General features: G+C 40.7%; 1 protein-coding gene across 4 annotated transcripts in view; it reads left to right on the forward strand.

Moving 5' to 3' along the window:
• Positions 1–11,968, forward strand: part of PTPRU (protein tyrosine phosphatase receptor type U) — a 309,484-nt gene extending 297,516 nt beyond the window's left edge. For all 4 annotated transcript variants that reach the window (XM_069756793.1, XM_069756794.1, XM_069756795.1 and 1 more), the window contains 3 exons: positions 10,529–10,680; positions 10,774–10,909; positions 11,006–11,968. In XM_069756793.1, coding sequence (XP_069612894.1) covers positions 10,529–10,680; positions 10,774–10,909; positions 11,006–11,068 — 351 coding nt within the window. In that variant the 3' untranslated portion in view covers positions 11,069–11,968. The remainder of the gene's footprint in view (positions 1–10,528; positions 10,681–10,773; positions 10,910–11,005) is intronic.
• The last annotated feature ends 2,050 nt before the right edge of the window (positions 11,969–14,018 follow it).

Here is a 14,018-nt window from a genome sequence, read left to right on the forward strand (position 1 = left end):
CATTTTAAGGTCCTGGGAGTAGCTGTGCCAGTCTCCAGACTTGAATTCAATAGAAAATCTTTACTGGGAGCTGAAACTCAATGTTGCCCAGCAACAATCCCAAAACCTGAAAAATCTGGATAAGATCTGTATAGAGGAGAGGTCAAGAACTTCAAACTTGGTCAAGAACTTCAGGAAACGTCTGACCTCTGTAATTGAAAACAAAGGTTTCTGTACCAATTATTAAGTTCTGTTTTTCTATTGCATCAAATACTTATTTCATGCAAGAAAATTTCAAAAATATAAAAATCATACAAAATATGATTTTCTGGATTTTTTTTTAGATTCTTCTCTCACACTTGAAGTGTACCTACGATAAAAATTACAGACCTCTCCATTCTTTGTAGGTGGAAAAATGTGGAAAATCAGCAGTTTATCAAATTCTTATTTTACTGACTGCGGAATCAGCTTTGGACCCTTTTCCTGCTTAGTTGATGATGGATGAAATAGTCCATGCAGCGCATTAAAGAGCTTTATAGAGGTTATAGAATGCTGAAAAAAAGTCCTACCTGTATGCATCATATCAGATGCCTTGTTGAAAAATCAGCTTATATCACTTTATATAAATTACCCCTTCCGGGCTATGGGGAGGATGTTGCCTGGAAGATAACTCAGCCTCCATAGGTACCGTATATTCATCTACTGTTCGGAGAAATCTTGCCAGAAGTGGTCTTCATGGAACCAAAAAGCCATGCTTGTGCATGGAAACAAGGCTAAGTGACTTAACTGTGCACAAAAAGGCAGGAGTTGGCAGGCAGAAAAATGTCAGGAGAGGCTGTGGACTGATTAGTTAAAGTTTGACATATTTGGCTGTAACAGAAGGCAGTTTACTTGCTGAAGGGCAATAATCGCCGAAACGCGCGTCGGGGAGGACGCCCATAGGATTCCCCTACTGGCATAGGTAATATATACAGCCATTGTGGCTGCCCCATTATATACCAGCTGAATACTTCAATACTTTCCTTTGGGGTATCACTATGCAACAGAATATTCGGGATTAGGTACAATAGATTTATACTGTGATTGCTGACAATGTTTACTGGTACCTTAATCTACTATTGTTCTTTCTGTGGGTGTTTTGTTCAGGACATGTGCGAGTGGGTGTTCTCTTTTTTCCCCCCTCCTCCTTGTGTCATCTGTACTTGGTCCTATTAATAAAAGTTATATTATGTTTATATATTTCATTTTCGGGAGTTTTTTGTTGTGTTTTTTCTTCGTATTATAATTAGTCTTGCGACATTCCGGTATTGTGTCCATAGACATCGCAGTTTTCCAAATATTAGATCCCATGTGACTATTTCTGTGATGTGTCATTTCAATAGGTGTTCTAAAAATTGCTGAAGGGCTGTAGGGCAGTACTGTTATCAGTGTCTGCAGGTAACAATGAAGCATGCTGTAGGTTCCTTGCAAGTTTGTAGCTGCATTTCACTAAGTGGCATTGGCAATTTAGTCAAGATTAATGGTGTTCTCGATGCTGAGAAATACAAGAAGGCACTTATCCATCATGTAACACCATCAGAAAGTTGTCTGGCTCTAAATATATTCTACAGCATTGCAATGACCCCAAACATACAGCCAATGTCACTAATCTTCATTATCTTAAGTATTAAGAAGAACAAGGAATCCAGGAATTGATAATATTACCCCCCTAATCTCAACATTATTGAGTCTGTAAGGGACTACATGAAGAGACACAAGGATTTCCCCAAGCCTACAGTACTGGTCACTAATAAGTATTCATTCATGCAGTGAATCTCCCTATTCTTGTTTGATTGTGCAAACTGTAGCTGCAGACTAAAGGCAGCAAAAACATGAAGGAAAACGTGAAAAGAAGGTGGAAAAAAACACGTGTATTAAACTCTAGTTCCTTAAAGTACCTCCATTTGACTTTGACAACTTTAAATCCCTTGGCATTCTCTTAAGCAGCTTTATTCATTAGGTAGTGTCCTGGAATGGCTTCCAATGAACGAGTATGCTTGCCAAGAGTTCAATTGTGGAATCACCAGCTTTTATAGGATGTTTGCAACCATCGGTTGTGTTTTGCACAAGCAGTGCTGGTACTAAGTTCCATACATTGCTGATCCCTATTCCACAACTGCTCTAAGACAGCATGTGGCAAGAACCACTCAACTTATTAAAGTCAATGCCCATCATTACTTTAAGACATGAAGATCAGTCTTTCTGAAAAATAGCTAGAAGCATGAATGAAGTGCAGTCATGAAAACCATCAATCACCATGAGGAAACTGGCTTTTATGAGGATCACTGCACGAAAGGAAGTCCAAGAATTACTTCTGCTGCAGAGGATAAATCTATCAGAGTAACGTGCCTAAGAAAACACAAATTAATGGTGCCTCAGATAACATAAATGATGTGAAGAAGACATGAAGCAGCATACACAACTCAACCTCAACTGCAAGATGTCAGCTTTCATGATCGAATTGCTGCAAATAAGCCACTACTGAGGACCACAAACAGAAAAATACTTCTTCATAAGAGGAAGAAAAGGAAAGTGGATAAGTTCTAAATTTGTGATGCCCACTATGAAGCCTAGAGGGGGATGTGTGATGGCTTGGGAGTTCTTTGCTGGTGAAATCATCGGTCATTTTTTTAAGATTCTCGGCACACAACATAGCATGCCATGTGGTTTGCAACAGAACAATTACCTAAAATACACCTCAAGACTAGAAAGGTAAGAATTATCTAACCAAGAACCTAGACAAATTGATACTGTTTTGAAGTCAAAGTGTGGTCACACCAAATATTGATTTTATTTAGAATTCTCTCTTATTCATTCACTATGCATTTTGTTTATTTATTGCAATAAATTATTGCCACTTCTAGTGATGAAAGCATTTTTACTTTTTCGCCATTTTTGCACACTTGCCTAAAACTTTTGCACGGTACTGTATATACACATTCAGATTCCTCTGTGGTATACAATATTTTGGATAGTGAGTTTCTGAGAGTGTGATCCTTTCCATATGCTTTCAATATAAATAACACTATATTAGACAGTTTCTTGTTGTCTGGCAGGTCATGCTTTGAGGGTCTGTAAAAGAGAAAGAGGTAAGGGCTTCTTTGCTACGAGCTTCATTAGGAAGATAATATACCGTACTTGTGTGTGTGTGTGGTCCACAATACGAACCTGGATGTTTGCATCATGCCCTGTCATATAACTAGAATTAACGCATAATATACAGTGCAAAGTAATATTAACCCCTTCACGCCGCAGCCCTTTTTTTGTTTTTGCTTTTCTGCTTTTTCGCTCCCCTTCTCCCAGAGCCATAACTTTTTTTAATTTTTGGTCAATATGGCCATGTGAGGGCTTGTTTTTTGCAGCACTACTTGTACTTTTGAATGACACAATTGGTTTTACCACATCGTGTACATGAAAACGAGCAAAAAATTCCAAGTGCTGTGAAATTGCAAAAAAGTGCAATTCTACAACTGTATTTTTTTTTATTTTTTGACCATAGTCACCAAATGCTAAAACTGACCTGCCATTATGATTCTCCAGGTCGTTATGAGTTCGTAGATACAATACATGCATAGGTTCATTTTTATTTAAATGGTAATAAAAAATAAATCCAAATTTTGTTAAAAAGAAAAAAAAGAAGATTGCGTCATTTTTCCGTAGCATCTCCATCTTTCATGATCTAGGCCTGGATGAGGGCTTATTTTTTGCATGCCAAGCTAACATTTTTAATGATACCATTTTGGTGTGGATATGATCTTTTGATCGCCCATTACTTCATTTTAATGCAATGTTGCTGCGACAAAAAAAAGTGATTCTGATGTTTTGACTTTTTTTTTTCACTATTCCATTTACCAATCGGATTAATTATTTCTGTAGCTTGGTAGATCGGGCAATTCTGAACGCCGCGATACCAAATATGTGTATTTCTTCTTTAATTGTTTTATTTTGATTGGGAGGATGATTTGAACATATATATATATATATATATATACATATATATATATATATATATATATATATATATATATTTATATTTAATTTTTTTTTTTTACTTTTTGCATGTTGCAATTGTCTCCATGGTAGACTAGAAGCTTCAGTTGTCTCATCGCATCTGCTACAATTATCAGCTCGCCTGTGTGTAGCAGAAATGCTCACTTGCTATGAGCGCCGACTGCTGGGTGGCACTCATAGCAATCTGGCAATGACAACCACAGGGGTCTCCTGCAGAACCCAGGTTGTCATTCCAACTCATCGGCGACCCTCTTTCATGTGACATGGGTGCCGATGGGCAGGATTAAAGATGTGCTTCTGGCGCAATCACATTAAATGCTGCTGTCAGAGATTGACAGGGGCATTTAACAGGTTAACAGCTGCAGGTGGATCACTATTCCACCCACGGTTTTTAGGGGCACATGTCAGCTATTCAAAATAGCTGACATTTGCTGGGAAAGATGTGAGCTCATCGCCGGAGCCCAGATCAAAGGGATGGGCACGACGTGAACTGTATATGTGCATGTCGTGAAGGGGTTAAGGAGAAATAATGGCATATATATACATTTTATCATACTAGGATAGTGTGCTACTGAGATAGCACCGTAAGCACTTAAACCATTCATTTTCACATTTCTGACTGACTGTTCCAGAAAATGTTTGTACAGAGCTAATATGAAATTTGCATGCAGTCAGGGTAGTTGTTACTTCACATTTTCTCTGTATTTATCTGCCTTCTTGGCTGTTTGACATGTAAGTTCGATTTGTACATTGATTTTCTTTAGGCCGTGTCTGATTATTTTTTTTGATGCGTCGTCTTTGGAAGTCAGCTGTGGTAGGAGCTTAATTATCACTTGTGGTGCAGACTTTCAGGAGCACGTTCATTAGGTGATCATTTTGCTTAGAACTGGGATAAAATATATTAAGATGCTAAAAGGTGGATGAATGTAAAAAGATGTAGGCTTATGACATTGCCGAGTGCATTTGTGACAATTGTGTAATCATCACAAATACAATTTATGCAAAGGCTTATTTAGCAAATATTTCATTTTAAGTGCACAAGAGCATCTCCTGACAGTGACATGTTAGATGGTGGCATCAACAGGCAAGAGTAGAAACATGGAAAGTTTAAGGTGGCATTGGTACACAAAATTTAGGCATTAGAGAAAAACTTTTTTAAATTTTAAACTGCAAATAGGCTGGGCAGACATCTGTCTGAGATGGTTTAGTGAGTCCTGCATTGAGCAGGGGGTTGGACACGATGATCCTAGTCGTCCCTTCCAACTCTAACACTCTGGGATTCTATGATACAGTGGGGCAAAAAAGTATTTAGTCAGTCAGCAATAGTGCAAGTTCCACCACTTAAAAAGATGAGAGGCGTCTAATTTACATCATAGGTAGACCTCAACTGTGGGAGACAAACTGAGAAAAAAAAATCCAGAAAATCACATTGTCTGTTTTTTTATCATTTTATTTGCATATTGTGGTGGAAAATAAGTATTTTTGTCAGAAACAAAATTTCATCTCAATACTTTGTAATATATCCTTTGTTGGCAATGACAGAGGTCAAACGTTTTCTGTAAGTCTTCACAAGGTTGCCACACACTGTTGTTGGTATGTTGGCCCATTCCTCCATGCAGATCTCCTCTAGAGCAGTGATGTTTTTGGCTTTTCACTTGGCAACACGGACTTTCAACTGCCTCCAAAGGTTTTCTATAGGGTTGAGATCTGGAGACTGGCTAGGCCACTCCAGGACCTTGAAATGCTTCTTACGAAGCCACTCCTTCGTTGCCCTGGTGGTGTGCTTTGGATCATTGTCATGTTGAAAGACCCAGCCACGTTTCATCTTCAATGCCCTTGCTGATGGAAGGAGGTTTGCACTCAAAATCTCAAGATACATGGCCCCATTCATTCTTTCATGTACCCGGATCAGTCGTCCTGGCCCCTTTGCAGAGAAACAGCCCCAAAGCATGATGTTTCCACCACCATGCTTTACAGTAGGTATGGTGTTTGATGGATGCAATTCAGTATTCTTTTTCCTCCAAACACGACAAGTTGTGTTTCTACCAAACAGTTCCAGTTTGGTTTCATCAGACCATAGGACATTCTCTCAAAACTCCTCTGGATCATCCAAATGCTCTTTAGCAAACTTCAGACGGGCCCGGACATGTACTGGCTTAAGCAGTGGGACACGTCTGGCACTGCAGGATCTGAGTCCATGGTGGCGTAGTGTGTTACTTATGGTAGGCCTTGTTACATTGGTCCCAGCTCTCTGCAGTTCATTCACTAGGTCCCCCCGCGTGGTTCTGGGATTTTTGCTCACCGTTCTTGTGATCATTCTGACCCCACGGGGTGGGATTTTGCGTGGAGCCCCAGATCGAGGGAGATTATCAGTGGTCTTGTATGTCTTCCATTTTCTAATTATTGCTCCCACTGTTGATTTCTTCACTCCAAGCTGGTTGGCTATTGCAGATTCAGTCTTCCCAGCCTGGTGCAGGGCTACAATTTTGTTTCTGGTGTCCTTTGACAGCTCTTTGGTCTTCACCATAGTGGAGTTTGGAGTCAGACTGTTTGAGGGTGTGCACAGGTGTCTTTTTATACTGATAACAAGTTTAAACAGGTGCCATTACTACAGGTAATGAGTGGAGGAAAGAGGAGACTCTTAAAGAAGAAGTTACAGGTCTGTGAGAGCCAGAAATCTTGATTGTTTGTTTCTGACCAAATACTTATTTTCCACCATAATATGCAAATAAAATGATAAAAAAAAACAGACAATGCGATTTTCTGGATTTTTTTCTCTCAGTTTGTCTCCCATAGTTGAGGTCTACCTATGATGTAAATTACAGACGCCTCTCATCTTTTTAAGTGGTGGAACTTGCACTATTGCTGACTGACTAAATACTTTTTTGCCCCACTGTATAACAAAAAATGAACAGAGAGGCTGATTAAAATGTTTTGGGTTTTTTTCATTCTATGGACTAGGAGTCTCGAGATACAAATTTCCCCTTCAGGCAAGGAAGAGTTTATTTTTTCCCTTTTATGATGCTGCCAAATCATAAGAGGACAGCATCCATAGATGGGAAAATGCAAATGCCCACTGAGAATAACAAAATACGATAATATTTCTCAGCATGATAAAGTGAGTCTATATGTCTCTCATTTGACTATGCTGAGAACTCCCTTTGCTTCCTGTCATTACAGCGCCATGAGAGGAGGAGAGCTGCAGGTGGAAACGCTAGAGCAGTGAAGATCACCATGGGGGCATCATTTGTCACATACAACATGAATCGGAGCATACTAATTCTACTTATTTCCCAATACCTTTAGTAGGTCCAGAGTGTTGTTTATGACTTCACTGTTCTGTCGTTTCCACACTGCAATTCTCTTCTTCTTCCTGGGCTGCAATGACGGGAAGCGACGGCATTGAGGAGTTTTCAGCATGGTAAAGTGGAACCATATCACTCACTTTGATATTTTGTGTGGGCTTTTGATTTTTTTTTCCCCCTTCAGTGATGCTGTCTTCTCCTGATTGGGCAGCATCATAGAAGTGAAAAAGTAAATGTCTCCGCAGAAGAATCTCTGTTAAAGCTTCCTTGGTTGAATGAAACCTCAAAAGCCCATATCTCCATAGTGCAAAGGAGAGAAATAAAAGGTGTTAATCAGCCCCACTAAACTATTTTAGTGATATGTACAGTCTAAAACATATCATGAAAGGTCCTCTTTTCCAGGGTTTTACAGAATTATAAAAAAAAGTCTTGTGAGCTGTAATATTGATTACAACCCAAGGAGAAAAGTAACACTAATTAAGAAAAAAAATTTAAATTAAGAATATGAGTTGACCTTTGAATGTAGAGCCAGACAGTGAAATGTGAATTAGGAATCATGAAAAAAGGCAGGACGTTCTCTGCTAAATATCTGATTGATGAATGTACTATATAATTGTTTAAGGGTCACTTCCGTCTGTCTTTCTGTCTGTCTGTCTTTCTGTCACGGATATTCATTGGTCGCGGCCTCTATCTGTCATGGAAATCCAAGTCACTGATTGTTCGCGGCAAAACAGCCACGACCAATCAGCAACCAGCACAGTCCGGCGGAAAAATGGCCGCTCCTTCCTCCCCGCAGTCAGTGCCCGCTCCGTACTCCCCTCCAGTCAGCCCTCACACAGGGTTAATGCCAGCGTTAATGGATCACGGTGTAACGCACTCCATTAATGCAGCTATTAACCCTGTGTGACCAACTTTTTACTATTGATGATGCATATGCGGCATCAATAGTAAAAAGATCTAATGTTACAAATAATAATAACAATAAAAAAAGGTTATTCTCACCCTCTGCCGTCGCGTCCTCTCCTCGGCAGTGCAAACGGCAGGTTCCGGGGCCAAGGATGGTATGCGAGAAGGACCTTCCATGACGTCACGGTCATGTGACCGCGACGTCATCACAGGTCCTGCGCTCATACCAACCCTGGGATTGGAAGCTGCCGCGTACACCGCACACAGGTGACAGGACTACAAGGGGCCCTTGGAGGGTGAGTATATGTTTATTTTTTATTTTAGCTCTTTTTTAACCTGTTACATACATGTCTTGGCAATATACTACGTGGCTGGGCAATATACTACGTGACTGGCCAATATACTACGTGACTGGGCAGTATACTACGTGACTGTGCTGTATACTACGTGGCTCTGTGCTGTATACTACGTCGCTGTGCAATATACTACGTTGCTGGGCAATATACTACGTGACTGTGCAATATACTACGTGGCTGGGCAATATACTGCGTGGCTCTGTGCTGTATACTACGTGACTGGGCAATATACTACGTGACTGGGCAATATACTACGTGACTGGGCAATATACTACGTGACTGGGCAATATACTACGTGACTGGGCAATATACTACGTGTCTGTGCTGTATACTATGTGGCTCTGTGCTGTATACTACGTCGCTGTGCAATATACTATGTAGCTGGGCAATATTCTACGTGGCTGGGCAATATACTACGTAGCTAGGCAATATACTACGTGTCTGCTGTATACTATGTGGCTCTGTGCTGTATACTACGTCGCTGGGCAATATACTACGTGTCTGGGCAATATACTACGTGGCTGGGCAATATACTACGTGGTTGGGCAATATACTACGTGGCTGGGCAATATACTACGTGGGCTGTGCAATATACTACGTGGACATGCATATTCTTGAATACCCAATGCGTTAGAATCGGGCCACCATCTAGTTAGTTATAAATGTCTCTTGATTTCTAGAGTTAATAAAAATCAGACACCCACGTGATTATTAAGTCGGACTGCTTCTCATAATATGATGGTTTCATACATCCGAGATTCACAGTCTGAGTACAGAGTGCAATGTCTAGACCAGCCACAGTCTGCAGACCTGAACGCAACAGCCTCATATATGGTATGCGAAAGCTGAGTGTGGGTCGGGAGACCTGGAACCTGTCCGTACATAAGGGACCATAGTCACATTTTAATGTTGGACGTGTGAAACCAGACTTGCAATAAAAAGCAAAGCTATAATAAGATACAGCAGCAATTCCCCTGCTTGTTGATGGCTTCTGAGATGCATCTAACAGGCTTTCTTTATATAGAAATATACCAACGTATATTTTAAAGCTTTAAAAAAAATAAAGTTGGCAAAGATAATAAGAGTTCATGTTTACTGATTATATAGCACTTACCTGATCCCTCGAACTAGTGGCACCATAACCTATCCCTTTCCCATGGATTACCCCAGATCGTGGAGACGCCGGGGTCTCGTACCTTGCTATGCTCCTATCTTAACCCTTTATCTGTTCCCTCCCTCACCCATGGAGATGTGAGGCCAAAGTGCATAGGAAAACACTAACTACCCAGACAGACTAGGATAAACAGGGATAAAAAAAAAACGACAATCACACAAATGCACTCACATAACAACAGAGTGGGAAACAGAGGAGGAATAGGAGGGAGAAACAAAATGGGAGAGTATAAGGATAGACACACAAACAACTTCAATCAGAAATCTACTGAAAAACTCTCCAACCGACAACTCCAAACACTGAACTTCTCTTTCAGCTCCAAACTAGGAAGTGGAAAAACTATCACTGGCAACTCCCAGCTGCCACTGGTGCGCATATACCAGAGGGGAGTGGCTAACAAAGAACAGCTGAGACAATTCAGGATGGAGAGCTCCAGGAGTGCTAATCAGTGCAGGAGTTCGTGTAACCAGACACTACGATCTTCTGGCCTCTCTCTGGCGCAGTATCCCTGTGACATCATCGCTGTAGCAGATAGTACACAGCTGTTTCCAAAATAATTTTGCTTGGCTGGACAATCATTTTAAGAACGATAAATAGTTATGTTAAACGGTTTTGTTAAGATATCGCTCTTGCAGTGTCAAGTACATGGGATCAGTTACAAACTGGTTCATAACTGTGTAATTTGTAATGTGAGATTTGTCACATTCACATTGTTGCTGTGGTGCGACTCAAAAATAATTGTAGTATTCTTGCTGTAGGATGAACATCTCCTGGTCAAACATTTCCAGTATCTACGATGGTCTCCTTACAGAGATACTCCAGACACCAAAAGGTCCTTCTTACAAGTCCTTTCCTTGGTGGAACAGTGGCAGGAGCAGAACAGAGAACATAGGACCCTGGTGCACTGTCTGTACGCATCTACATATTGAAGCATTTTCTGTAGCCCATGAAGACGTACTTCATTTCATATTTATGACATTTTTTTCTGTACTTTTTTTTACAGGAATGGTGGAGGTCGGAGTGGGACTTTTTGTGCTTGCGCAATGTTGTGTGAGATGACGCGATGTCACCATGTGGTTGATGTTTTCTATGCTGTTAAAAGTTTGCGGAATATTAAGCCAAATATGGTGGAAACACTGGTAAGGCTGCAGGAGCGACTAAATGAAAAATATACACTGAATTGTGGATTTTAGCCCTTTTATGTATTTGGTGTGATCCATTCTTTCTCTTAACAGGACCAATACCGATTTTGCTATGAAATTGCCCTGGAATATCTAGACCTGCATGATGCCAGATAGCACCCATCAAGATAATAATTTGAGAACCAATCCCACTGCCTGTGCCCTGTGAAAAAGACATGTGCCAATCTGATGCATTAATATATTGTGGCCAAATTTAATACTGACTTCAGTCATCTCTCCTAATCCAGTGTAAGAGGGCTTCTCTCTGCTGTCTCATCATGAAGAGGACGTTACACCATCCAATGCATTGTGTAGAGCTGTATATAAGAGTGTGATCATGGCAAGCCAATAAGGATAAGTGCACACTGAAAAGAGAAGAAAAAAGCCCCAAATCTGCAGTATAATCCACAATTCAGATTTTCTATGAATTTCACAGCCGATTTTATACCTTTATTTTTGAAAGAGGTAAAATTTACAGTGAAACGCTAAAACAGCAATCCACATGCACAGCAGACCAATTTCATTTTTGCAGCATGTGCTTGGACCTGATATCTGCTGCGGATTTACGCACAAATCTACACAGTGCAGCCTTAGCAATTTCCTGATGTGCACATTTACCCTTAAATTCCAGCCCATACCATACTTTACTTGTAAGATATATTCATATGAAATTTGCATATGCAAATCAATGCAAGTATCCAAGAGATTTCTCATTTGTCAGTGATATTTCATGGATGGCTGAGCTGTATATAAGGGATCTTCAACTTTCATCTCTTAATGTGTGACCCTGTACTAGGAGGGGAGAGTGTGATCGATGGGGTAAACTGCATCAATGAAAGGCAGATAAAGTAATGTGTCTTTCTATATGTGTAATGGATTGTCTCTATGTGATCCTCTATGCCACAGTATCATGATCACTATTTGTATATAATGGGAAAGGATGTACTAACCCCACAAGTAATGAAGGGGTTTTTAATGCTTTATTGTACTCCAATAAACTGCTTGTTTTTTTTATTAGTTCTGCCTTCTGACAATTGGGTGAGTTCTTGAATGCTTGCACATTAGGGTGAATGAATGAGCAGGTGTCAATTTAGTGCTGATTTAAGACTTCAGGCACCAATGTTTTCACATTACAAGGAGGTGAGAGGTATACGTGCTTTTATTTCTTTGTATTAAAGAGTGTTAGGCATTTCTCCCTCATGACACAGTTTATTAGGAAGAGATGACGAATTGATGTTGGTATATTAGGCAGAGACGACAAGTGTGTTCTTCACACCTGCCCTAAGGACAGTCTTTGTAATTGTAGATATATGATGTGTTCAGTGCGTACTGACATTGCTGCATCAAGAAGGAAAACGTGTGGAATTATCGAAATCACAGGTTTGATAGACATGTTAATGATATGCAGATGGTGGAAAAATGGAAACGCAATTTTCAAAACATCTCGATTTATTCCGTATTGAGTATGAGAGCCACGTGCAGAAATACAGGGTGGAGCGCGGTAATTTGCTTTTTTGCACTGCATGCTGTGGCGTCACTGTCGGTCGAAGAGAGGGGAGAGTGGGTGTGGCTTACAGTGGCTGATGGGCGATTTGTATTCCTCTGCCTTTCAGTTGCCATCATGCAGTGGACACGTGAGGAGAGGTCATTTTGTGTTGAAGCGTATTTTTCAAATGCCCACTCGATCATTGCAGTGCAGCGTGCTTTTCGTTTACAATTCGCTGTTCCTCCACGCGGACGTGTTCCTGGACGGCAATCAATTGTAAATTGGGTGAATGCATTCAGAACAGCAGGGAATGTGTCATGTGTACGAAGGGGACCTGAGAGAAGGATTACAACACCACAAAACATCGAGAGAGTTAGAGCAGCAGTACTGCAATCTCCGAAACGCTCTGCTCGGAAGCAATCATTTGCTCTTGGCATTTCAAGACGTTCTCTCCACCGGATTCTTCATGATGAACTGAATTTTCACCCGTATAAAATGTGCGTGGTCCAACATTTGTCAGCATGGGACTATTTGACACGGCGGACCTCTTGTGAAGACATGTTAGCAACGATACCCCGTGACGCAATTGTTTTTTTCTGATGAGGCACATTTTCACCTCAGTGGGTGTGTAAACAAACAAAATATGCGTTACTGGAGTGAAACAAACCCCAGAGAAGTTCACGAGAGACCTCTGCATTCGGACCGCGTCACTGTGTGGTGCGCCATATCACGAGTAGGCATCATTGGTCCTTACTTTTTTCAGGATAATGGTCGTGCCATAACTGTGAACTCCGAACGGTACTTGTCTATGATACAGGATTATTTTCAGCCGGCTCTTGAGGCAATGGAACTAGAGGATACATGGTTCCAACAGGATGGTGCCACTGCACACACAGCGAGGGTTACCATGAATTGTTTGAGGCAAATGTTTCCTGGACGGCTTATCTCTTTGAGGGGAGATGTGAACTGGCCAGCACGCTCACCAGATTTAGCCCCATGCGATTTTTTCCTTTGGGGTTACCTGAAGTCTAAGGTGGAGATCAACCGTCCCAACACCTTGGAAGACCTAAGGAACAATATTGAAGCTGAAATTGGCAGAATACCAGTGGACATGCTTGTTAGAGTTCATGAAAACTTCAGAAAACGTATGCAGCAGTGTGTGGATAGTGAAGGTCGACATTTGCCAGATACACTATTTAAAACCATGTAATTTAAAAATTCCATTACCGTTCAGTATAATTAAAATATAAAATAAATTTTTCTAATGATCACAATTTTTTTATTTCATTCCCAAATCAGCAAATTACCGCGCTCCACCCTGTACATGCGCTTATCTGCCTTGACTGCTATTAATTAAGTTATTAATGGTTATCTAAGGATCATTCAGACAAGCAGAAAGTACTTTGGCATTTTTAAACTCGATAATGCCAGGCGACCTGTTGCTGGTGCTAGTGTGAGCAGACAGCATGGCCTACCATGGCCTGCAGCATCTCCAGACTTGTCTCCAACATCTGGGACGTCATTGGTTGGCAATTGCACAGGGAGCTTCCGACAGTGGATCTTGATGCTTTGGTTGCCTAA

Source organism: Ranitomeya imitator, chromosome 3 (genome assembly GCF_032444005.1).
Source record: "Ranitomeya imitator isolate aRanImi1 chromosome 3, aRanImi1.pri, whole genome shotgun sequence".
Taxonomy (NCBI): domain Eukaryota; kingdom Metazoa; phylum Chordata; class Amphibia; order Anura; family Dendrobatidae; genus Ranitomeya; species Ranitomeya imitator.